A 26880-nucleotide genomic window follows, 5' to 3' on the forward strand; every position below is an offset into this window, starting at 1 on the left:
CAATGAGTCATCGGGCGGCCGGCGGCGGACACAAATGAGCCAAATGAGCCAAAATGATCACGCGGCGCGGAACCTGCAATTCGCGCGGCCAACCGCCGCGGAGTGCAGTGTGTTCGTACCTTAAGGCTGGTGTCTGTTCTTTAGAAACATGGCGGTGCAACATGGCGGCCTCAGCGCACCGCTCCTATGTAAATATAAAAAGGCTCATTCTTAGGTCTTGAAAAACAAACTTTTATTACCAGGTGATATACACTCATTAGAACATACTTATGGATATTATATTCTGTTTCCATCAAGTCTGTTATGAAAAAGGCCAATGCATACAAACTAATTCTTATCACATTTGAAGAGGCTACAAATCCATATACATTCACATATTAACCACATGGTGGCGCCATGCTAAACAAAGCAACATGAACCTGAAATAAACTCTGGAACATTTCAACTGTAGTGTAGTAGCACTGTATCTCCACTAGATGGCTTTAAAAAACTGCTTTCAAGCCCCTGTAAACCAAAATCCACACAATCCTAACTATGTAATGTGGGGAGTTAGTTGCATGATAGTAAAGCATCTGAAAAGAGTTATGCAATATTTATCAATCCAAATTAAAAGATATTGTTATTTAAGTTTGATAAGCTTTACAGAAATTCAGTCTGGCTGTTGCAAATGAGAACATTTGATACACAGTCCTGTCAAACAGTCTAGACTCTAGACAGTAAAAAAAGCATTTTTTTTAAACTATGTTTTATAAAATGTATGAACAGATAATTTTCAATCAGAAAAAATCACTCCAAAATAAAGATGAATCAACAATGTGTAACCTAAGAGACTGATTATAGAAATATCTAAATAAACCAGTTTCTAATAAGTCAACAAAAGACTTTTTTTGAATACAACAAAACTTTAAATTGATTAAAAATAATGAAATCAAAGAAATAGTTTTGAACGTTTTTCTCAAATTCAGAAATTCAGAAATCAGGTGTTATCCCGTGTTTCCTCAGTGAGTTCCTAAATCAAATCAAATGCACACAGGAGTTCACACATCATGGTCTGATCGGCCCAGGTTTAAACACTTGTGCTTCTTCAGGTCCTCGTTTCTTGCGTAGCTTTTCATACATTTGCCGCAACAGTACGGTTTGTGTCCTGTGTGGATTCGCTCATGCCTTAAGAGTTCAGACGATGTGTAGAACCGCTTGTCACAGTGTTGACATTGGTGTTGTTTGACTCCAGTGTGGATTCGCTCATGAGTCTGGTGTGAGCTGTAGGACCTGAAGACTTTCCCACAATGCTGACAAGAGTAGATTTCTTCCTTTGTGTGGATGTTTCTGTGCTTACTGTAAGAACTACTATGGTTGAAACTCTTGCCACAGTCCTCGCAGCTGTACGGCTTCTCTCCAGTGTGAATACGTTGGTGGCGTTTGAGGGCTCCTGAGATAGCGAATGTTTTACCACAGTGCTCACAGCTGTACGGCTTTTCTCCAGTGTGAATACGTTGGTGGACTTTGAGGTGTCCTGAGTGGGAAAATGTTTTACCACAGTCCTCACAGCTGTACGGCTTCTCTCCAGTGTGAATACGTTGGTGGACTTTGAGGGATCCTGCTTCAGTGAAGCTATTCCCACATTGGTCACAGCTGAAGGGCTTCTCTCCGGTTTGGATTCTCTGATGAATGGTTAAGGCTGACCTTGACCTGAACTCTTTCTTACACTGTTGACAGCTGTGAGGTTTAGGTTTCTTTGTTCCTTTTTGTTTCTGTAGCGACAGACGGACAGAAATACAAAGACAGAGTATGAGTGAGGCAGGGATGTGCAGTCAGGGTCAGCAGTAGGGATGGGAATCGTTAGGATTAAAAAGAAGACAAGGACTTAAATACTCAAGTTCATTGGAGACACAGGTCACACACATTAGGGTGGGGCCAGTAATAGCAGAGAAGGGACACTTGACAGGAGGATACAATGTTTACTATTAATATAACAGGAAACAGGAAAATATGTAAAGACAACGACAGAAAACAGGGAGCTTGACGAGTCTGAACAATTGCCTATAAATATAACTGTCTATAAATAACAGTAGTATCTTGGGCCAGGTCTAGTCAGGTAGATAAGGGCCGCCCCCTCCCCCTCCAATCATACTCGGAGGCACCCCAGTCGCCACAGTGGAGTCTTACAGATTCCTCGGGGTGACGCTGTCTCGGGACCTGAAGTGGGGGCCAAACATCGATGCCCTCACAAAAACGGCCCAAAAACGTTTGTTTTTCCTGAGGCAGCTGCTACCAGAAGCTTTCCTCATCAGTAAAACAACCATCTGCCACCTTCTATAAAAAGCTTAATATTACACTTTCAAATTTTCTTAGAAAATAATAAATTAAATAGGATAGATAAAATATATACAGAATAAGTTGCACAACACCTTCATAAAGACACCTCAGAACTTGATAAAAGGTCACAGTATCTCTGAATTGAAAATCCACTTCTGCTGGTAGAAAAACTGATATTAAGCAATTTTCCAGACAAAAGCAGTAACATTGCAATGCGAAAAAAATCTAATGAATGCCTTTTAAAAATCCTGTAGAACACAATCGACTTTGATTGTTGCTGAGTGGGAGATTTAATTCTTGCATGTTTTCTTTCTTCTCTTTTCTTACATCGCACCCAGCATCAACGTGAAAACCCATATTTACAGTAGGCAGCCTGAGCCGATAGAAGGGAGAGCGCTTGCTGAGGGGCAGAGCTTGTGGACGATAACGTTCAGGAGCCCTGCCCCTCCAATGCGCCAGCAGCAGCATTGTGAGAGGAGGAAGCAGCACTAGGGTTATTTACAGGCTTAAATTAGCGATACACTACACAGAAAGGTTTGTAAGTCAGTTTGGATAAAGTATGAAGTGAATGAGCTTTTGCGCACAGCATTTACTAACCGAAAGAATAGGCTAACGTGTGAAAAAAGGCGCAGAGTAGTGTTCTAACTGCCTTTTCAACGTAGAGACTGCGCTCTTTGGACATGATTGACAGGAAAACACAGAAAAGCAGATGATGGGTGATTTTGGAGGCAGACTGTCGCCGTGCCCACCCAATCAGAAGCTAGGAATGGTCCTGGTATAGTAAATATACATATTTTAATTGACTGAAAAAATTCAAAATACATTTTCTTCGCTTTTGATTGGGTGGGCAGGGCGCACATTTGGGTAAGCCCACTTGCCACTAGCTAACGCCGTCCCCGTATCAATAGTTGTATAACAGGCACTAGGCTCGTTCGACCTGGAGCCGTCTGGCTCAGACCTGCGCAATTATGACGCTCGTCTTGCCGTGCGCACTGCATTATGGTTAGACTTTTTGTCCGACTTGCACCTGCGGCTGGCTGCTGCTCGGCTGCTTGAGACTTTGAAGTCCCGCGGGATCAAGACGGACACAGACACTGGAGCAAGTCGCTGCAGTTGCTCCCCACGGGCTGCGGGAGCAAAATGTTTGATGATAGCTTTCCACGTGAAAGGAGAATGCCCATCACGTGCAGTGTAGCCATTCTGACCTGCAGGCAGCCAAACTGCGATTTGCTTTATGTGTGATCTGCTCTTACACAGTCACATAGTCTTTTTTTATTTTGTCCGAGTGGAAATATTCTGTATGTGAATTAATTTGTAATTGTAACCGTTTGACAGTCCTATTTATTTTACATTTCTTTGTGAATTGACTTCTGCGTTGATTGTCCTTAAAACCTGTTAATAAAATAATATATTTCTTTAATGTGTGGTAATATTATTAATGAACTTTTATTGGCATGCTTTTCATTTGATGCTGAATTGTTGCCTAATGTTTGCATGATACACTTCTGCTGTGTCACCATATGATGAGGTACTGTACATACTTTTTTGTTGGCTAGTTGGTTTTTGTTCTACTTTATTAGACTATAAAAACAGAAATGTTGCAAGTTGCAGTATTTTTGGCAATGTTGAAATACGATATAAATCAAATCTTATTAACTGATCAGCTCTGTTTGTGTATGATTTTCTTTAGCTTGTTTTTATAGGCCCAGTTACTTGTTTCTCTAGCGAGACCTGGCAACCCTGCAAACCACAGCGACGCAAGCAAGCCGCCATTACAGGGCATTTTTGTAGCGTGAAATGCTCTTCAACTCGTTCATTTTCTCTGCTCAAAGGTCGCTCCAAAAACACACGTTTTGATTCAGTTTCAGCAGAAATACCTCTTATCAAATCAGTTGTATTTATGTAGCCAGATATCGCAGACAGACAGTAATGTGCGTCAGTGGGCTTACGATCCGTACAGACAGTAATACGACACCCTTTGTCCTTAGACCCGCGAGGCTGAGGAACAACTCCCCCATAAAGAAACGCTTTTAACGGGCTAAAAAGAGAAGAAACGTTTTAATATCACCATAGTAACATAAACTGTATAGTCACCGTTTGTGGAGAACTCATGACTCTTTCCTCGGTGGCAGCAGATAGTAAGAAACGGTGTTGTGATGGACCGTGGTCGTAAACGTGCGTAGAGTAATCCCGGAAGTGTTTTTTCTTCTTCTTCTTCTTTGTATTTATTGGCGGGTTGTAACCATAGCTTTTTTTGGTGCATACCGCCACCAACTGTATCGGAGTATGTAACAACAGCATTTATGTCTTTTTCTATGGTCTTTTAATTTCAGTTTTTCTCAGTCGCTTTGGTGCTTTTCTCACATCACTATTAACATTTGTGCAGCAGTTAGTGCATTTCTCAAAACAATTAGTGCAAACTGCAAAACCTAGTGGATAACCTGCAAAAGTACGTCACTTGCTCAAAATGGATAGTCTATTCCTCAAAGCAAGTATTCATGTCAATGAAACTGCCAGTGTCATCAAAATGAGAAGTCTTGACACCATCGTTTATGAACAAGATAGTCAAATGGCTTTGTCATGTTTTCATTATGACAGTTTATTCTCTCAGTGTTTTCCAATGCAAAAAAAGGGTCAGAACTCGGTGACACTCAATAGCAAGAAACTCCGCGGAGTGTCACTAGTTCCGACACAGGTAAGTATGTTACAAGGAGTGACAAATGTTCCTTAAATCGTCACATATTTAAGGAACATTTACTCCCCAGGGGGGAAGCGTCTAACCGTGGTTTTGGAGGAGAGACAGGCTGAGAGGCAGACAGTTCTAATATACATACATTGTTATTGTAAACATGGGAGGGGTCAGGTTGATCTGAGTTGGAGGGGCAGGCAAGGGTGGGGGGAGGTAGGAGACAGGTAGACAGGTAAGCTGGGTGGGGGAAGAGGAGGGGGAGACAGGTAGACAGGTAAGCTGGGTGGGGGAAGAGGAGGGGGAGACAGGTAGACAGGTAAGCTGGGTGGGGGAAGAGGAGGGCGAGACAGGTAGACAGGTAAGCTGGGTGGGGGAAGAGGAGGGGGAGACAGGTAGACAGGTAAGCTGGGTGGGGGAAGAGGAGGGGGAGACAGGTAGACAGGTAAGCTGGGTGGGGGAAGAGGAGGGCGAGACAGGTTGGGAGGCAGACAGGTTGAGATATACATTCATATTATAATCGTGGGTGGGGCAGGCTGACCCAGAACAGCAGGAGGCTCTCTGCAGGAACATTGTCCTCTTTCAGATGTATAGTCAGGCTGGCTAATCTCCCTCCACAACATATATAGGTAAATCATTCTGGCACATCCAGACGTTCCTGTCTGTCTGGCCACATATTTTCATCTACATCACAACGGATATTATCCCTTGCAATGTAGCGAGGAAAGTATCTATTATAAAGAAAAGGTATACAATTTGCTTGACAGAATTTGATAACTAGTTCAACAATTTTGTATGTAATGACTCAAGCAATGAAATGAAGACTATTAGTTTTATTGGGAACGACTATTCAGCATCCATAAGTATAGTTCATTTTGACTGACATGACATAAGCAAATGACAATGTTATAAAACAGCAGAGAATTGTATGAAAGCAACTGATACATGTCCAAAAGCATTTGCAATTTGTTCAGAGGAAGGAGAAATTGCTACTATGATGTACTCAAATGACTAAATGTTGCAGAGGTTGAACTAATAGTTATGAGAATTTTCATTCTGATCTGAGAAAAGCACCAAAGCAACTGAGAAAAACTGTAATAATCTTTATTAAGGACTCAGATGGTCCACTCACATCCAACATACACACACACATAAAACACATTAAAATACATTACTCAATAAAATACTGTACTAAAATAGGTGGAAGCTATCATGCCAATGCTTTCAAAGCCTGGATGTGAACCTATTGCCCATCATAGGGTTGGTTAAGGCTATAATGATGCTATTTTTTTTTAAATAAAAAATAAAATAAAACTAAATATAAATAAATAGGTAAATAGGAAAAAGGGGGGGGGCTAGGCTATATCAATACTAAATTATTTTAAATAACCCTGTGTTCTTTCAGTATTCAAACACTGCCTTCTGTGTAAGTGATACACCCTCTCCTGTTGTTCCCAGTATGCCACCCAGACTCCACACTCTTCCTGCTCTCTGCACTTTATCAGCCAACCTCATTCTCTGCTCCGTGTATCTCTCACACTCCATCAATACATGTTCCACAGTTTCTGTTGTTCCACATTCACACCCATCCGGTCCACTTTTCCCTATTTAAAATAAAGTTTTATTTGGTCCTGTATGTCCTATTCTCATTCTTATGAGCACTGTTTCCTCCCTTCTATTTTTCCTTTTAACACCATGCACACTCACATTTTTTTGTATATTATAATCATTTCTTCCAGTGATTTCTCTGTCCCATCTATCTTGCCACTTTCTTATTACTTATTTTTTAATATTGCTGTAACTTCTGCTTTCCCAAAAAAGAAATATCTATTATATTATCCATTTTTGGATTCCTACATGGGCAGGAACCCAGCAAGATTTGACATAATAGTCCTGTTCTGTGTAATCTATATAAGCTTTGTAGTCTGTTAGAGTTCCAACTCTGGATACTTTGAAGGGCTGCTAATGAATCTACACATAACACTACTCTATCTGGTTGAACTTCCTCCACCCACTGTAACCCAATAATGATTAGAGATTTGACCACACAGGCGCAAGCTCATTTCGTCTACACTTAATTTATTTTCCATTCTAAATTTAATTTATATTTATATGGTGCACCTTATCTCTACACTGTTATCTGCACTGTGCCCTTGCACTACTGTTGTGTTTATTTGTGCCCTCACTTGTGTTTTTCTTCTTCTATATTGCATAGTTAAGAGGAGCCTGGGACTTAAGAATGTCATTGCCAATGACCGTTAGTTGTTAATGTGCACATGACAAATAAACATATTGAATATCTTCTGTATCTTTCTGCTCTGGTGAGGTGCTGCCACCTGCAGGCTGCTTCCTGTCACTGTTATATCCTGTGAAAGAGATGGAGACTGAATGCAGAGTTCAGATCAAATTACAGGAGTTTGAAAACGCTGCTATCTTAGAATAAATTAACGTTAGGTTACATAGAGACAGGCAACACAATGAATAAGGTTTAATTTCCTTGACAGTAACCTGGTTAAATAAAGGATATAATAATAATAATACATTTCAGGATTCAAGAGTCCCCTCCCCCATCTTCTTCCACTCTACTTCTTGACGTCATGAAGAAAACATGTACTCCTCCAGTGTAAGCTATACTCCAGTCAAAGGAGGACTCTTCAGGAAACTTGGATAAGATGGAGAATCAGTTTTTAAGTGACCTTCAAAAAAGTGCTTTATTAATCCTATCTATTATTATAATTGTTATTATTAAAGCGTGCATGCTTCTGAATCTGGATTATTTGGTGAAAACAAAGCCATTGGTGGATTACCTTCACAACACTGGACTATACATAATGATTTAGGGCTAAATAACAAACAGTGGGGGGCAGCAATACGCCACAGCTGCGTCAAGTCTGCCTAAACCAAAGAAGAAGAAGAAGTCAGGAAGAGGCGTGTCCTGTCTGACAAAACGTTTCAGAGCTCCACACACGCACGCACGCACACACACACACACACACACACACACACACACACACACACACACACACACACACACACACACACACACACACACACACACACACACACACACACAGTCACACACAGTGTCACACACACAAAGTCACACGCGCACACACACACTAATTATGAGAACACTGACATTTTAGGGGGAAGGGGCTAAAGCAGAAAAGGGGGGGGGGGGGGGTGAAATAACAAAAACTAAAACACATTTTTTTTCTTCAGTTGACCAATGATTTCACATTTCTTTTTCAGAAATTAATTGCATATATGTAAGCATCCCTGCATTTAATGTAAAATACACTAGATTGATTGCTAGCAAGCACAGGCTACATATGTTAATGTTGATTAAATCACAACAAAGTCTTTTTTTTAATAGACAACATAAAAAGGCAGTGTTGTTCGTTTTCTATTTTAAGGCAGTTCAACGAATAATTGATTTCATATCAAAATTGCTATTTGGAACAATGCAATTATCACGTCTGTGTGTCTGTAATGTAGGATATCTATGATGTAGCGTCTGACCTAGGGGGTGAACTGTGGTGACGCTCCCTTGCTAACCCCTCCCCTTTGAGGAGAATTTACAGAAGCTACGGTGGCCTTCAAGGACAAGAAGCTAGTTACTAAAGATGGCATCATCCACCACTGCCTCAAGTCTTTCCACAATATCACGTGATGAGGTGAAGATGTATTTATTGTTATTTATTGTATAATACTTCTTCTTCTTGGTCTTCCAACAGGTGCCTTTCCCCAGGACGCCCACTATAGATAAAAACATGTAAGAATGGAGTCTGTTCTGTAGAAATATGGCGGTGCAACATGGCGGCCTCAGCGCCCCGCTCCTATGTAGATATAAAAATAATCATTCTTAGGTCTAGAAAAACAAACTTTTATTACCAGGTGATTATACACACATTAAAACATACATATGGATATTAAATTCTATTTCCATCAAGTCTGTTATGAAAAAGGCCAATTAATTCTACACACTGAACCTTGAATAGCAAAATAAACTGCATACAAACTAGTTCTTATCACATTTGAAGAGGCTACAAATTCAAATACATTCACATATTAACCACATGGTGGAGCCATGCTAAACAAAGCAACATGAACCTGAAATAAACTCTGGAACATTTCAACTGTAGTGTAGTAGCACAGTGTGTCCACTAGATGGCTCTGGAAAACTGCTTTCAAGCCCCTGTAAACCGAAATACACACAATCCTAACTATGTAATGTGGGGAGTTAGTTGCATGATAGTAAAGCATCTGAAAAGAGTTATGCAAATGTATCAATCCAAATCGTCAGGCTGTTGCAAAGGAGAACGTTTGATACTCAGTCCTGTCAAACAGTCTAAACAGTAAAAAAGCATTTTTTTTAAACTACGTTTTATAAAATGTATGAACAGATCATTTTCAATCAGAAAAAATCACTCCAAAATAAAGATGAATCAACAATGTGTAACCTAAGAGATTGCTTATAAAAATTTCTAAATAAACTAGTTTCTAATACATGAACAAAATGATTTTTGAATACAACAAAACGTTAAATTGATTAAAATAATGAAAAATCTAATAAATGGTTTTGAAAATTTTTCATTCAGAAATCAGGTGTTATCCCGTGTTTCTTCAGAGAGTTCTTAAATCAAATGAAATGCACACAGGAGTTCACACATCATGGTCTGATCGGTCCAGGTTTAAATACACTTGTGCTTCTTCAGGTAGGAGTTTTTGGTGAAGCCTTTCATACATTTGCCGCAACTGTACGGTTTGTGTCCTGTGTGGATTCGCTCATGCTTTGAGAGGTCAGACGATGTGTAGAACCGTTTGTCACAGTGTTGACATTGGTGTGGTTTGACTCCAGTGTGGATACGCTCATGAACCCAGTGTGAGCTGTAGGAACTGAAGACTTTCCCACAATGCTGACAAGAGTAGATTTTATCCTTTGTGTGGATGTTTCTGTGCTTACTGTAAGAACTACTGGTGTTGAAACTCTTGCCACAGTCCTCACAGCTGTAGGGCTTCTCTCCAGTGTGAATACGTTGGTGGACTTTGAGGTGTCCTGAGTGAGCGAATGTTTTACCACAGTCCTCACAGTTGTACGGCTTCTCTCCAGTGTGAATACGTTGGTGGCCTTTGAGGGATCCTGATTGAGCAAAGCTTTGCCCACACTGGTCACAGCTGAACGATTTCTCTCCAGTGTGAATGAGGCGGTGTGACTGCAGGTGAGATGAATGAGCGAATGTGTTACCACAGTCCTCACAGCTGTACGGCTTCTCTCCAGTGTGAATACGTTGGTGGACTTTGAGGTGTCCTGATAGAGCAAAGCTTTGCCCACACTGGTCACAGCTGTGCTGCTTCTTTCCAGTGTGAATGAGGCGGTGTGACTGCAGGCTAGATGAATGAGTGAATGTGTTACCACAGTCCTCACAGCTGTACGGCTTCTCTCCGGTGTGAATACGTTGGTGGACTTTGAGGTTTCCTGCTTGTGTGAATGTTTTCCCACATTGGTCACAGCTGTATTTCTCTCCGGTGTGAATTCTCTGATGAAGGGTTAAGGCTGAACTCGAACTGAACTCTTTCTTACACTGTTGACAGCGGTGAGGTTTAGGTTTCTTTGTTCCTTTTTGTTTCTGTAGCGACAGATAGAAATACAAAGACAGAGTATGAGTGAGGCAGAGATGTGCAGTCAGGGTCGGCAGTAGGGATGGGAATAGTAATACATAGGATTTTACCACAAATGAAAAGAAGGACTTTAATACTCAAATACATTGGAGACACAGGTCACACACATTAGGGAGGGACCAGTAATCACACAGAAGGGACACTTGACAGGACAAAACAATGTTTACCAAAATAAAACAGGAAACATGGAAACGTGAAAAGACAAAGACAGAAAACAGGGAGCTTGACAAGTCTTAACAATTGCCTATAAATATAGATATATATCAATAACAGAGTAGTCTCGCAAAGCCAGACCAAACTACAGTAAGTAGTATGGTCTAGAAGCAGCCCATTTAGTTGCAGCTATATGGGGGAAAACTGGGCTGGCCTGTTTTTATTTCCTGAATGTGTTTACTTGCTCGATGGATGTTCTGTGCTAGTAGGGTTGCAAAGGGGTGGAAACTTTCCAGAAACTTTCCACAAGAATTTTCACGCTGAAATTTTGGGGATATTCTAAATTGGGAACTATATGAATAATCTAAATGGCGGTAAATTAAATGATCTGACATCTGGTTAAGAGGAATATTGTTTGGCTAATAGTGACTCTCATCCTGGATGTTTGTGTGAGTGCATGTGATTGTATTTAATTAGTGTGAATGCTGGAGCTTCCAGCATTCACACTATTGTTATCCAAATCTTTATTATTCCACTTCTTCCGTACGTTTTTTGGACCTTCATACCTCCTTCAAATCTTCAGCTATTTTAACCATAAAAATACCAAAATGTTCAGCTCTTTAAGGACATGGTGGGTCACCTTTCAGCTTTTTTCTACCTTTTAAACTTTTTAAAATATTCAGGTTTTTGACAAATTATTTTAACATTGAAGCGGATAGGAGCAGCATTCCAAACCGCTAAAACTTCCTCTGCTTTGAAACCTATCTCCTCCCGTATTTCTTCAGCTAGAGACTCCATTCAAACTTTAAACAATTCACATTAATTACAACTATTAAATTCCTATTCAACTTTTTAAAATCTTCAACTGTCTTTGAACAAACACAGTTTTAGTTTTAAGCTTTTTTCAACCTCTTTCTAAATTTATAATGGGATCCGGATGGGACGGAATGTTCAGAGGCAGAGTGGGGGAACCAACTGTTACAGTGTAGAACTGTTGTAAAAATACACCAAAACCTTCCACATATCTGCCTCTCACTCCCACAAATTAAACCCTACGTGGATAATTTTTACATCAAAATGTAGGACATATTCTGCCGGTCGCATAGATGTGACTACTGAAGCAATTGGACCTACACAATGGGAGGTCTGGGCTTCCAAGCTAAATGGTGTCCAACCAACTGCCGCCTTGATAACTGAGACATGACATTTCTGGAGAAAGGCAGACTGTAACACACCTTTAAAATGCTCTGGTTCTCATATTCTTCACATTACAGACATAATCTTCACACTGTGTCTTCATCAGATTCTTCTGGTTCTAACAATAAAATAATTTTGTCAGTTAGACTCACGGTCCGTCAGTTAGAGGCAGCGGTTTGAGGTGACATTTTGGATGAAATTACCTCTCTGAGGCCTCTAAAAGGTGGGATTTCTGCCTGATCACAGACCTCAATAAGACATACACTCACCTTGGTGACTCACTCTGCCCATTAAAGGGCAATTTCACTTTTTTTTCTTGATTATCTTTTTGTGCCTACACAGAGTGTCTCATTTGAAATGTTGTATTGGGTTAATGCTGATGCCATAGTGCATTCCAAGAGACAAAGTCTAACGCATGTTTACATAAGTTTCTCTGTAGAGTCAACCATCCCAGACCCCTGTGGAGGTCATAAACTAATTTAAGATGGGATAGTCCATTCTAAGAGGTTGGTGGAAACCGTTTTTATTTTTTTTATTCTTCCAATTTTAAATGTTCTTTTTTTAAAGTTTTTAAATATGTTCTGGAGACACGCATTTATTGATTTTACATCACTAATCACTAATAAACTAATTGGGGAGGATAAAAGCTAGTCTGCCGAATCTGTCTGTCCCTCAGCGTGTGTGTATCGGCGCACACACACACACATGGGGAGTCGCCGTGCTCGGGCTCGAGTCACAGCCACGGACGAGTGATGAAAGATAACCTAAAGATTAAAGTTACCCGGTTGACGTGAACTACGCGCGTAAGTATGAATGAAGGGCGATAATGACGGTGAAAACATGACAGGCGAACATGTGTGTGTGCCTACCATGGACCTATTATAAGAGGTTTGTAAACGAGCGTATATGTCAACTGTGTGTTCAAAGGCGAACAAACGCGTATGTGTGTGTGTGTGTGTGTGCGTGCGCGCCTACAAGACGGTGGCCGCACGAGGACAATGACATCATGGTTAACCGTATACACGAAAACAATTCCGTCGTGTACACGGTTAGACATTTTTGTAAACGTTCACACCCCTAGTGTGTGTGATTAATAAGTGATATCAACATAACGTCGGCTTTCTGGCACAACAGTCCTCCAGAACATGGGCACGCTAGCAGCAATCAAGTTGTAAAGTTGTATTCAGGAATGCAAAACCTATGAATTCACCAAATAAATGCCATTATGTAGCCTATATTTGCTCAAAGACATAGCAAAGAGACCGCCAAATTGAATTATGGTGTGGTGGGCCTACAGTTAAGTTTGATTATAATTTATTTTCAGTATTAACACCATCATTTGGATTTTCAATAAGTAAAAACAATATTTTAAATGTATATATCCACCTTCTGTCATTTATCTTTCCGTTCCTACATCAATATACAGAGAAAATTTTATTTTTTTCTGGCATATTTTGAATGGTGGAATTAATCGTTATTAAAAATGTTAACCGTTGGACAGCCCTATTTATTTTACATTTCGTTGTGTATTCACTTCTGTGTTGTTTGTCCTTAAAACCTGTTAATAAAAATTATATTTTTTTTAAATATTGTGAAAATAATATTGATGCACTTTTATTGGTTTTGGCATGCTTTTAATTTGATGCTGAATTGTTGCCTAATGTTTGCATGATACACTACACACCTACATGCTTTTTTGTTGGCCAGTTGGTTTCTGTTATCATATTAACTGATCAGCTCTGTTTGTGTAGAAATTAACAGGATTTTTTTTTCTCTCGTTTTTATACGCCCATTTGCTTGTTTCTCTAGCGAGACCTGGCAACCCTGCAAACCACAGCGACGCAAGCAAGCCGCCATTACAGGGCATTTTTGTAGCGTGCTGCTGGTTAACTCATTCGTTGCCTCTGCTCAAATGTCGCTCCAAATACACACGTTTTGATTCAGTTTCAGCAAAAAGAACTATAATGGAATAAGTTTTGTTCATATAACCCGATATCGTAGACAGACAGTAATGTGCGTCAGTGGTTTTACGATCCGTACAGACAGTAATACGACACCCTTTGTCCTTAGACCCGCGAGGCTGAGGAACAACTCCCCCATAAAGAAACGCTTTTAACGGGTAAAAACAGAAGACACGTCAACATATCACTATAGTAACATAAACTGTATAGTCACCGTTTGTGGAGAACTCATGTTTCTTCCTCGGTGGCAGCAGATAGTAACCAGAGACGGTGTGTGTGTGTGTGTGTGTGTGTGTGTGTGTGTGTGTGTGTGTCGAGCTCTGAGACGTTTGGTCAGACAGGACACGCCTCTTTTTCTTCTTCTTCTTTTCGGTTATTGTCGGGTTGCAACCATAACTTTTTTGGTGCATACCGCCACCAACTGTACCGGAGTGTAACAACTGCATTTATGTCTTCTGGTTTACCAAGGGAAAAATAGATTAATAAATAAATAGCCAGATAAATAGATAGGTGTATAGGAGGAAAAATAAATTGGCTAATATAAATACAAAAGGCTATATCAATACTAAATTATTTTAAATAACCCTGTGTTCTTTTAGTATTCAAACACTGCCTTCTGTGTAAGTGATACACCCTCTCCTGTTGTTCCCAGTATGCCACCCAGACTCCACACTCTTCCTGCTCTCTGCACTTTACCAGCCAACCTCATTCTCTGCTCCGTGTATCTCTCACACTCCATCAATACATGTTCCACAGTTTCTGTTGTTCCACATTCACACCCATCCGCTCCATTTTCCCTATAGATACAAATAAAACAAAATAACTCATGCATTTTAATGGTGTAGGTTGTGATTAAACCTTGGTTTGGGACACATTTTAAATGGGAGGGAGAGATCTGGGGGTTTTGAGCATTCAACACTTTATTTCCTGCATTCTGATGAATTGGTATGCACCAAATTTATGTAAAGTAATTGAAAACATTTAGATTCCCGGTGACAAAAAAGTAGAATAGAATACAATGCAGTAATATCAGGCATTCTGTATTGCTTTAAAAAAGAGGGTTATTATTCATGTCTATCATTGAGAGTTTAGTGGCTGGTGGTATTTACTAGCCTGCAAACTTCAAATATTTAAAAATAATACAGTGCAAAATGAGGTTATAATCCTCATTTTGCTTCCTTTAAGCTACTAGTGGTGACAGAGTGTGCAGTGGAGAGAGGAATGCAGACAGATATAGAGGGAGGAAGAGATTTTATTTTATAATTTAGCTTTTAGATTTGTGAGTGATCATCGCTGACTTTAGACTGACTCGCGCTGTCTGCTCCGTGAGGCTCGAGCCCATCAGCTGAGCGAACAGCTGTCCGACACGGAGATGAAAAATTAAGGTGGAGCAACCAAATATAAATGAACAAATATTGTAGCCTACTAAACTGTAACACAAGTAATAAGTTGTGGAATTTAATTTGCATCGGTAGCCTACAGTAGTCCACATTCTTCGCTCAGCCACTAACTGTTTCGTATTACACATGCGCTGATCAAGTGCACACAGTAGAGTTCCTTTTTTTTTTTTTTTTCATATTCACCCAATCTGCGGTTCATGTGCGTGCGCAACCTGGTCCATATGGACCACGGATCAACCGTGATCTGTTGCAGCACTACCATTAACTGACAATAGACATTTATATTTGTTATGATCCACTTTACTGGCGTCAATATAGTCAGAAACTTAAGTTAGACCGATCAAAACAATTAGTTCCTCCAAAAAAAGAGTCAGTCTAAAGTCACTTCCAACGCCCATACATATGACAAATAAACATATTGAATCTCTTCTGTATCTTTCTGCTCTGGTGAAGTGCTGCCACCTGCAGGCTGCTTCCTGTCACTGTTAAATCCTGTGAAAGAGATGGAGACTGAATGCAGAGTTCAGATCAAATTACAGGAGGTTGAAAACGCTGCTATCTTAGAATAACTTAACGTTAGGTTACATGAAGACAGGCAACACAATACATAACGTTTCATTTCCTTGACAGTAACCTGGTTAAATAAAGGATATAATAATAATAATACATTTCAGGTTTCTAGAGTCCCCTCCCCCTTCTTCCACTCTACTTCTTGACGTCATGAAGAAAACATGTACTCCTCCAGTGTAAGCTATACTCCAGTCAAAGGAGGACTCTTCAGGAAACTTGGATCAGATGGAGAATCAGACCTCCAAAAAATCGCTTTATTAATCCTATCTATTATTATAATTGTTATTATTAATACGTGCATGCTTCTGAATCTGGATTATTTGGTGAAGACAAAGCCATTGGTGGATTACCTTCACAACACTGGACTATACATAATGATTTAGGGCTAAATAACAAACAGTGGGGGGCAGCAATACGCCATAGCTGCGTCAAGTCTGCCTAAACCAAAGAAGAAGAAGTCAGGAAGAGGCGTGTCCTGTCTGACAAAACGTCTCAGAGCTCCACACATGCACACACGCACAGTCACACACACACAGTCGCACGCACGCACAAACACACACACACACACTAATTATGGGAACACTGACATTTTAGGGGGAAGGGGCTAAAGCAGAAAAAGGGGGGGGAGTGAAATAACAAAAACTGAAACACGTTTTTTTTCCTCAGTTGACCAGTGATTTCACATTTCTTTTTCAGAAATTAATTTCATATATGCAAGTTGCCCTGCATAACATCAGAAACGTTTTTTTTTTATATATATATATATATTATTTTTTGGCATATTTCAAGCTTTATTAGATAGTACAGAGTTGAAATGGGGAGACAGAGAGAGAGGGGGTATGACATGTAGTAAAGGTCCATGGGCCGGATTTGAACCCGCCGCGACCACTGCAACGAAGGCCGGAGCCAATATGGTACGCGCTCTACTACGCCACCGGAGCACCCCGATCAGAAACGTTTTAATGTAAAATACACTAGCTTGATTGCTAGCAAGCACAGGCTACATAGGTTAATGTTGATGAAATCACAACCAAGTCTTTTTTTTTTAATAGACAACATAAAAAGGCAGTGTTGTTTGGTTTCTATTTTGAGGCAGTTCAACGAATAATTGATTTAAAATCAAAATCGCTATTTGGAACAATGCAATGATCACGTCTGTGTGTCTGTAATGTAGGATATCTATAATGTAGCGTCTGACCTAGGGGGTGAACTGTGGTGACGCTCCCTTGCTAACCCCTCCCCTTTTGTGGAGAATTTACAGAAGCTACGGTGGCCTTCAAGGACAAGAAGCTAGTTACTAAAGATACCACCACTGCCTCAAGTCTTTCCACAATATCATGTGATGAGGTGAAGATGTATTTAGTTATTTATTGTATAATACTTCTTCTTGGTCTTCCAACAGGTGTCTTCCCCCAGGACGCCCACTATAGATAAAAGCATGTAAGAATGGAGTCTGTTCTGTAGAAATATGGCGGTGCAACATGGCGGCCTCAGCGCCCCGCGCCTATGTAGATATAAAAGAATCATTCTTAGGTCTAGAAAAACTAACTTTTATTTTCAAGTGATTATACACTCATTAAAACATACATATGGATATCAAATTCTATTTCCATCAAGTCTGCTATGAAAAATGCCAATGAATTATACACACTGAACCTTTAATATCTAAATAAACTGCATACAAACTAGTTCTTATCACATTTGAAGAGGCTACAAATCCATATACATTCACATATTAACCACATGGTGGCGCCATGCTAAACAAAGCAACATGAACCTGAAATAAACTCTGAAACATTTCAACTGTAGTGTAGTAGCACTGTATCTCCACTAGATGGCTCTGGAAAACTGCTTTCAAGCCCCTGTAAACCGAAATACACACAATCCTAACTATGTGATGTGGGGAGTTAGTTGCATGATAGAAAAGCATCTGAAAAGAGTTATGCAAAATTGTCAGGCTGTTGCAAAGGTGAACGTTTGATACTCAGTCCTGTCAAACAGTCTAAACAGTAAAAAAGCATATTTTTTTAAACTACGTTTTATAAAATGTATGAACAGATCATTTTAAAATCAGAAAAAAATCACTCCAAAATAAAGATGAATCAACAATGTGTAACCTAAGAGATTGATTATAAAAATATCTAAATAAACTAGTTTCTAATAAGTGAACAAAATTATTTTTGAATACAACAAAACTTTAAATTGATCAAACATAATGAAAAATCTAATAAATGGTTTTGAACATTTTTCATTCAGAAATCAGGTGTTATCCCGTGTTTCTTCAGTGAGTTCTTAAATCAAATCAAATGAACACAGGAGTTCACACATCATGGTCTGATCGGTCCAGGTTTAAACACACTTGTGCTTCTTCAAGCTCTGGCTTTTTGAGTAGCTTTTCATACATTTGCCGCAACTGTACGGTTTGACTCCAGTGTGGATTCGCTCATGCTTTACGAGGTTAGAAGATGTGTGGAACCGTTTGTCACAGTGTAGACATAGGTGTTGTTTGATTCCTGTGTGGATTCGCTCATGCTTTGAGAGGTCAGACAATGTGTAGAACCGCTTGTCACAGTGTTGACACTGGTGTGGTTTGACTCCAGTGTGGATAAGCGCATGGACTCGGTATGCACTGGCGGAACGGAAGACTTTCCCACAATGCTCACAAGAGTAGATTTTTTCCTTTGTGTGGAGGTTTCTGTGAGTATTGTAAGAACTATTGGTGTTGAAACTCTTGCCGCAGTCCTCACAGCTGTACGGCTTCTCTCCAGTGTGAATACGTTGGTGGAGTTTGAGGGCGTCTGATCGAGAAAAGCTTTGCCCACACTGGTCACAGCTGTACGGCTTCTCTCCTGTGTGAATGAGGCGGTGTTTCTTCAGGGTAGAAGATTGAGTGAATGTGTTACCACAGTCCTCACAGTTGTACGGCTTCTCTCCAGTGTGAATACGTTGGTGGACTTTGAGGGCTCCTGGTTTTGTGAATATTTTCTCACATTGGTCACAGCTGTAGTTCTTCGGAGTGTGGATTTTCTGATGTTCGGTTAAGGCTGAACTCGAACTGAACTCTTCTTTACACTGTTTACAGCTTCTGGGTCCAGTGTGGATTCGCTTATGCCTAACAAGGTTCGACAATGAAGCGAACCGTTTGTCACATTGTGTACATTGGTGTGGTTTGTATCCTGTGTGTATACGCTCATGCACTGAGCGTTCAGCCAATGTTAAGAACCGTTTCTCACAGTGCTGACATTGGTGTGGTTTCACTCCGGTATGTCTTCGCTCATGCACTGAGAGTTCAGACGATGTGTGAAACCGCTTGACACAGTGTTGACATTGGTGTGTTTTGACTCTAGTGTGGACTCGCTCATGAGCCCAGTGTGAGCTGTAGGAACTGAAGACTTTCTCACAATGCTGACAAGAGTAGATTTTTTCCTTTGTGTGGATGTTTCTGTGATCATTGTAAGAAGTACTGGTGTTGAAACTCTTGCCACAGTCCTCACAGCTGTAGGGCTTCTCTCCAGTGTGAATACGTTGGTGCATTTTGAGGTTTCCCGAGTGAGTGAATGTTTTACCACAGTCCTCACAGCTGTACGGCTTCTCTCCAGTGTGAATACGTTGGTGGCCTTTGAGGAATCCTGATCGAGAAAAGCTTTGCCCACACAGGTCACAGCTGAACGGCTTCTCTCCAGTGTGAGTGAGGCGGTGGTTCTGCAGGGTAGATGATTGAGTGAATGTTTTATCACAGTCCTCACAGCTGAACGGCTTCTCTCCAGTGTGAATACGTCGGTGGACTTTGAGGGATCCTGATTGAGCAAAGCTTTGCCCACACTGGTCACAGCTGAAAGATTTCTCTCCAGTGTGAATGAGGCGGTGTGACTGCAGACTAGATGATTGAGTGAATGTTTTATCACAGTCCTCACAGCTGAACGGCTTTTCTCCAGTGTGAATACGTTGGTGGACTTTGAGGTTTCCTGAGTAAGTGAATTTTTTGCCACACTGGTCACAGTTGAAGGGCTTCTCTCCGGTGTGGATTCTCTGATGTTTTGTTAAGTCAGACCTCGAACTGAAATCTTTCTTACATTGTTGACAGCGGTGAGGTTTAGGATTCTTTCTTCCTTTTTGTTTCTGTAGCGACAGACAGACAGAAATACAAAGACAGAGTATGAGTGAGGTAGGGATGTGCAGTCAGGGTCGGCATTAGGGATGGGAATCGTTAGGATTTTACAACAAATGACAAGACGACAAGGACTTAAATATTCAAATATATTGGAGACACATGTCACACACATTAGGGTGGGGCCAGTAATCACACAGAAGGGACACTTGACAGGATGATACAATGTTTACATTAATAAAACAGGGAAACGTGAAAAGACAATGACAGAAAACAGGGTCCTCACAATTGCCTATAAATATAGATATCAATAACAGAGTAGTCTCACAAAGCCAGGTCTTCTCACACCGTCTGTGTGTGAGTGTGAGTGCGTGTTAGGGTTGTCCGATACTAGAATTTCAAACTCCATAACGATACTTTGAAGAAAAAAATTCGACACTCAATGCTATATTCGATACCGCAGGGGGATAAATGACCAAAAATTTAAGTATGTCAACCTCTTGAGCCTTTTGGAATTTTATTTAGTGTAGTGTCATAACTTTGCCAGAGAGCACCTGGAGATACCTGAGGGGTATACTACGAAGCGAGATTAAGGGCTGAGCGAGGTCTGTTGAGTCTAAAGCGGTCTAAAGCCAGAGTTTTCAGTATCACGAAAGGTGGCTCTCTTTCTACCTGGCTAGATCACCGTGGTAACAGAGGCTGCACGGCTAACCTGCTCAGACCAGTTTTTGTTTCAGAGTTTGAGCTTAAATTCGGCTCTTATAGAGCGCTGCCCTTCAAGGAAACTACACATTTAGAAATCCCGCGGACCTGACAATATTGTCTGAGCGCTACATTCTCACTGAGGAAGCTGTTACATCTAAATTTATTGATCAGTAGGCTAAGTTAATGAACGAAACGAAGCCGTGACATTAGGCTTACAGCAGAGTGAACTGTAACATCGCGCTGGGGCTTTTTGCCACATGCATACAGTTATTGAACATGTAAAATAGCCCACACCTATACTGTATGCAGCGCCACTCTATGCTCTCCTCTCAAATGATTTTACCTGGCGATATACACACACTGGCTCTTAATAAAGCGTTCTATAAAATCACAGTTTGCAACATTATTTCACTGTGGGCTTTCTTTTCATAAGTAGCGATTACAGTTGGGACGTGACAGGTGACAGCTGTCACAGTTCGGACATCGTTGCAGACTCGCAGGTTAAGCTTCTCACAGTAGCCTAGATTCATATTTGTCCAGACTACAGGTTTTTTAATGTAGGCCTATTGGTATTTGTAAGATTCAAATAAAAGGCTAATAGTCTAAATCAAAATTGTATTCATTATGATGTGGCCCAAAACTAAATGATTTTCCATAGGCTATTCATTTTGAGACAGTGTCAGACTTAAATTACATTCTTAAGTGTGGGACTATAGGCGTAGTGCTATAAATATAGCAAAGTAGCCTATATATATATTAGGCTAAATGGTATAGTGTTTAAATCCGAGTTCAACGTTTCATTGTTTTATAATGTCACGTTACGCACTGCGAGAACGATCGGCAAGATAAATAAATAATTTCCATGCTGGCAGCATTCCACTCTCCTTAGCCTATTTGCAGTAATAGTTTTTTTCGGCTCTCTGTTTTCTGCTGTAATAATTCAGACTGACAAACTCTTCCTCTTGAATGAAGTTGGCGACACACTTTTGTTTTACTCAGCTGCTCACAATCAGTCCGTTTGTGTAAAGTTAGCGGCACAAGATCAGTCCAGTCTGTGCGGAAGCAGAGTCAAATGACGGCCAAACGCCCCCTCTCATGGGGACGCGCACAGAGCCTGAAGCTGAAACTCTCGTTCAACATAAGAGGTTGATAACTGCCTTCGTGATACCGGTTAGCTCTGAGCGAGGGTATGTGTTATGTTGAACCAGATCAAAAAAAGAGAGCCGGGCTCTGTTGAGTTTGCTTTGTAGTATACCCCTCTGAAGTCTTCTGGAAGTCTATTCTGTGGACAGATGAGTCCAAAATTAAACTGTTTGGTCATAACCAATACAGCCATGTTTGGGCGAAAACGCAACTCTGCCTACTACCACTAAAAGAACCTTCTCCCAAGTGAAGCATGGAGGAGGTCAATTGTCTGCAGATCTCCAGGTATAATGTTTGTGTTGGCTTTTATCTGAAAAGTCACTTTTCTCATGGCACTGGTGGATATTTTTGAAGGAAGTCCACTTCTAGGCAGATGTTCAGTCACTCTTAGAGCTCTCCATTTGTAGATGATTTGCCTCACGGTGGTCCGATGGAGCTCAAACTTAAAAAAAAATTATTTATAGTTGTCCTTAGACAAATGTGCTACATCACAACTCTATTCCTAAGATCCTCTAAGAATTAATTTCCTCTTGGCATGTCTGACGTGTGAGTTCCCTCTCACTTTGGTAAGCCAAACTTACCTGGTTTGATCTCTGGTTCATCTAATGCCGCCCAATTACTTAAGATAAAGATCTTTCATAATTTCATGAAGATCACACAGATTACATTGGTCCATTTCCTCAATTTGTCCCACCTGATTGTGTTTACCTGCTCGATATAAGCAATGCAGCTCAGGGTTCACTAACTTTTGCACATACAAAAGTTTGCAAGTTATTGTTTTTAACAATCGACTTATGGAAAAGAAAAAAAATTGATTAATTGATTTGGCTAATAGTGACTCTCACCCCGTTAATCGTTTGATAGCCCTATTTATTTCACATTTCTTTGTGTATTGACTTCTGCATTTGTCCTTAAAACCTGTTAATATTAGTGCTGTCAAATGATTAAAATATTTAATCGCGATTAATCGCATTAATGTCATAGTTAACTCGCGATTAATCTTGATTAATCGCATTTTGATCTATTCTAGCCTAAATGTCCCTTGATTTCTTTTTGTCCCATTATTTTTTCTAATTTTAATGCTCCTATCACACCCACTCTCTACACCAGGGGTCTCCAAACTTTTTTCACTGAGGGCCACATACAGAAAATTCTACGAAGGCCCGGGCCACTTTGCAAAAATAACACATTTATCAGGACATGTAGCTGCTCTGATGTTTAGTTTCATAGTGTCTTCGTAAATTATAATCCTTCTTCACGGCAACACTTTCCTGTATGAAAAAAAATGGAGACACTGTGTCAGATGAATTAGAAGCTATTGGAGAAGGACACATAGATTTTCCATAATAATATTAATTTAAAATAAAATATTATGCAGGGTCCTCTGGGATGGGCTTGTTGCTCATTTTCTTTTATGGGACATATTTCTCTGTAATATAATGAGTCCATTTAAATTATTTAAAAATTAAAAGCGCCATATTACATTATATTTTTAAAATGTGCCACGGGCCAATCAATCAGTGTTTGACACCCCTGCACTAGTGGGTTAACTAAGAAATGCCAAAAAAAAAAAAAAAAAAAAAAAAAAAAAATTCAAAGGGCCATATTACATATAACATTATATTTTTAAAATCGGCCGCGGGCCAATGAAAAGCGGGCCGCGGGCCGTAGTTTGGAGACCCCTGCTCTACACCCTTGTAATTCAGTGTAATTCTTCTAAAATATCATAATTTGCAATTCAGTGCAAATAGCCCACAATGTGGATCTCCCCCCCGCCCCCCAAAAAAAACAGCATAGACAAACATAATTGGAACTTCTTTTTTTATTTAAAAACCAAACCATAAAACACCATAGGCTATATAAAACAAATTAGTATTCCGACTAAATTAAACTGGTTGTTGTAGGCCTAAATGTTTTCGGAGTCTTTCATCCACGGCTTATTTCAGACTGTGTGGAGTGGACACACTATACGCTTGTGTATGTGGGGTGGTTGCTATGGCGCTGCTGCAGCCGAGGCTTCAGTCGCCATTCGTAGCGAAAATTAAAGTGAAAATGAATGACTGCCGGCTGCCACTAACATTCATGGAGGTTTTGGTGTGCGTGCAGGGTTATAAGTAAGACTTTTGCAAATGACAAGCTTTCTTTTCTGTTCTTTTTCCACGAACTCCCAGACTTACACACGGATAAGCTACTAGTAAAGGTCGCGCAGCTGAGCTAGGAAGTGCTAGGTTCCGGTTTCTGATTCAAAATAAAAGTCAGAATTGACTGGATACTTTTGCAAATGACAAGCTTTCTTTTCTGTTCTTTTCCGCTTACTCCCAGACTTACACATGGAAGAAGCTACTAGTAAAGGTCGCGCAGCTGAGCTAGGAAGTGCTAGGTTCCGGTTTCTGCTTCAAAATAAAAGTCAGAATTGACTGGATGTTTAGCCTTGACTGGATGTTTAGCCGTTTTGCCAGTTAAATGATTTTAATGTGAAATTACGCTGTAGGACATCTTCCGTTTGAATTAACGGTAACTTAACTGTAAGCCATATGTATAGTTTGTGGTGTTTCAGTTGTTTTAACATTACTAGTTGATTCAACAGCTTGTGAAAAAACCACAACGTTTGCTAGGGCATGACGTGCGTTAATCGCGCGATAAAAAAATGATCGCCGTTAAAATGGGTTTGCGTTAACGCCGTTAATAACGCGTTAAACTGACAGCACTAGTTAATATATTTTTTTTTGTGGTAATAATATAGAATTTTATTTGAATGCTTTTAATTTGATGCTGAATTGTTGCATGATACACTACACACCTACATAGGGGAAAACGGGGTAAGTAGGCACACTTTTTACTCTAGTGAGAATTGCTTATCACCTAAACATCTTTCAATAGTCATTCCTACATTGGGACAGCTGCCTCCCGCTCTGTCTATGCTCCCGCCACATGAACTTTTTTTCTCCGCGGTATAAACGGTATGGCCAAATCTCTCCCGGTAGACACTTTCATATCGTCCACGATATGATATCGTCATATCGCCCAGCCCTACACCAGACTGCTGTTCAGGTTGAGGAATCCAGCATTCTTACATGTTTGGTAGCTCAAATAAATATGTTGTAAATTCAATCAAAGCGTCTTCCATGACTGGAATTGCATGTATTCTTGAGTCTATAAGCTAAAAATAATATACTAAGATAAGATAACCTTGTTTGACTTGTGAAATGGGGGACTTAAAGAACATTTTGATTTTGGCTGTACTATACTAGTTAGGCCCTACTTGTACTATATTAACTGGGTTAAATATAATTGCATTACTAAAAAGAGACTAAAATACAAATGTCATTGACTAAAACTAGACTTAAACTGCATCAGTTTTTGTTGACTAAGACTAGACAAAAATAGTCACAGATAATTCTGACTAAGAGAAGACTAAAAAGTTCAGACTTTTAGTCAACTGAAACTTGACTAGACTAAAAAGAGTTTAAACGTAATAAAAACTAAAATTACAGTTTTACACAAAGACTAGACTAAAACTAAACTTTAAACAGGCCGCCAAAAACAACACTACTCTCCACCCCCTTAAACAAATCAGTGTTTCAGCTTGTAGGTTTAATATGGATACATTCCGAAATAAATAATTATAAAAGGATATCTAGTGAGAATTGCTTATCACCTAAACATCTTTCAATAGTCATTCCTAAATTAAATTGAAGCTTAAGGTGTTGGCTTGAAATGTATACCCCTCACTTTTTCTATCTTATTGTAATAAAGAAGAAATTAATCATCAAAGACACCCTTACACATTGTGACAACCAACCCCATCAAGGGGTCGGTTGTCAAACACTATGGGGTTGTTTGTCACAATGTCATCTTAATGGGAATAATCTTAAAAAGAAGGCAAGAAAGTAGAACTACATTTTAAAGTTTAATTGCATTGTCAAGTTGACAAATAGGCCTACATAACTTACTGTAGCCTTGGCAGCTGGTCTAGTTTGGGATGCACTGGGTTGTTTTGATTTTGTTGCCCTTTTTTCTTTTGCATGCTAGCTGCCTTTTCCTGCTCTATTCTTTCCTTGTCTGGGGTGTCAGTGAGGATACAGCTTGACAATTTCTTTCGTTATTGGGTTCCTTTTCGGGCTGCAGCCTTGAGATAACATGTGACAACCAACCCCCTAAAAAATTTGACGACCAACCCCAACTTGAATTTCTTGCTAGCATCAAGGCCAACAACCATCTGACAACTAATTAGCTTGCTAAAAACAATCTAAACTATAGCTTACCCTTCACACTTTGTGTAGGTAACAAGTGTTTTGTTATAAACCCATTGTGTAAAAGCCTAGAAAAAAATACTGAGGAGCTAAATATTTTCAATTTGACATGAAAAACACAAACAGTCATCTGGCCTCAAATTCAGCAGTCTAACTCCAAGGAAGACTATGTAGGTGACCTCTGATCCCAATTCTGGATATTTACATACCAAAATTTCACAGACAGCGCCTTCTGGCTCCGAGATATAACGATTGTGACAACCAACCCGTGTGACAAATTACCCGGTTCTCCCCTACTCACTTAACACCCACCCGCAACGCCCCCTCAATTTATTAGCTAGAAGCACCTTATTAAAAAAGCAGTAGGTTTAATATGGATGACTTCAGAAATAAATAGGCTACATAAAAAAGGATATACAATATTCTATAATGCACATTGTGAAGAGTAAGACAGCCAAGTATCTACCGTATATCTATAATAATACAAATAGAGCCAGAATAAATAAAAAAATTGGACAAAATGTGTTTATAGACGTTAGAAATTGAAAAAAGCAGTAGTGATTTTTGAAGTGTATCCTATGTATATGGCATGTAGCTACAGAAGTAAAATAATTTATCCATCCTCCTACTGAAAGAAAAATATGGATTTACAAACAGAGTTATAATATACTTAAATGAGTATTATAAAAGCTATATGACAGATAAT

The 26880-nt window shown here is 39.8% G+C and overlaps 1 protein-coding gene across 1 annotated transcript in view; it reads right to left on the bottom strand.

The window, feature by feature from the left end:
• Positions 1-969: 969 nt before the first annotated feature.
• Positions 970-26880, bottom strand: part of LOC307264991 (uncharacterized protein) — a gene marked incomplete at its 3' end in the record, with an annotated part of 36850 nt that continues 10939 nt past the window's right edge. Inside the window, exons 3-8 of the mRNA XM_080046560.1 lie at positions 19574-19762; positions 18743-18931; positions 10293-10393; positions 10083-10218; positions 1135-1429; positions 970-1009 (exon numbers count right to left, since the gene is read on the bottom strand). Of these exons, the coding sequence (XP_079902686.1) occupies positions 970-1009; positions 1135-1429; positions 10083-10218; positions 10293-10393; positions 18743-18931; positions 19574-19762 (950 nt within the window). The remainder of the gene's footprint in view (positions 1010-1134; positions 1430-10082; positions 10219-10292; positions 10394-18742; positions 18932-19573; positions 19763-26880) is intronic.

Source organism: Ammodytes marinus (genome assembly GCF_949987685.1).
Source record: "Ammodytes marinus genome assembly, chromosome: 18".
Taxonomy (NCBI): domain Eukaryota; kingdom Metazoa; phylum Chordata; class Actinopteri; order Uranoscopiformes; family Ammodytidae; genus Ammodytes; species Ammodytes marinus.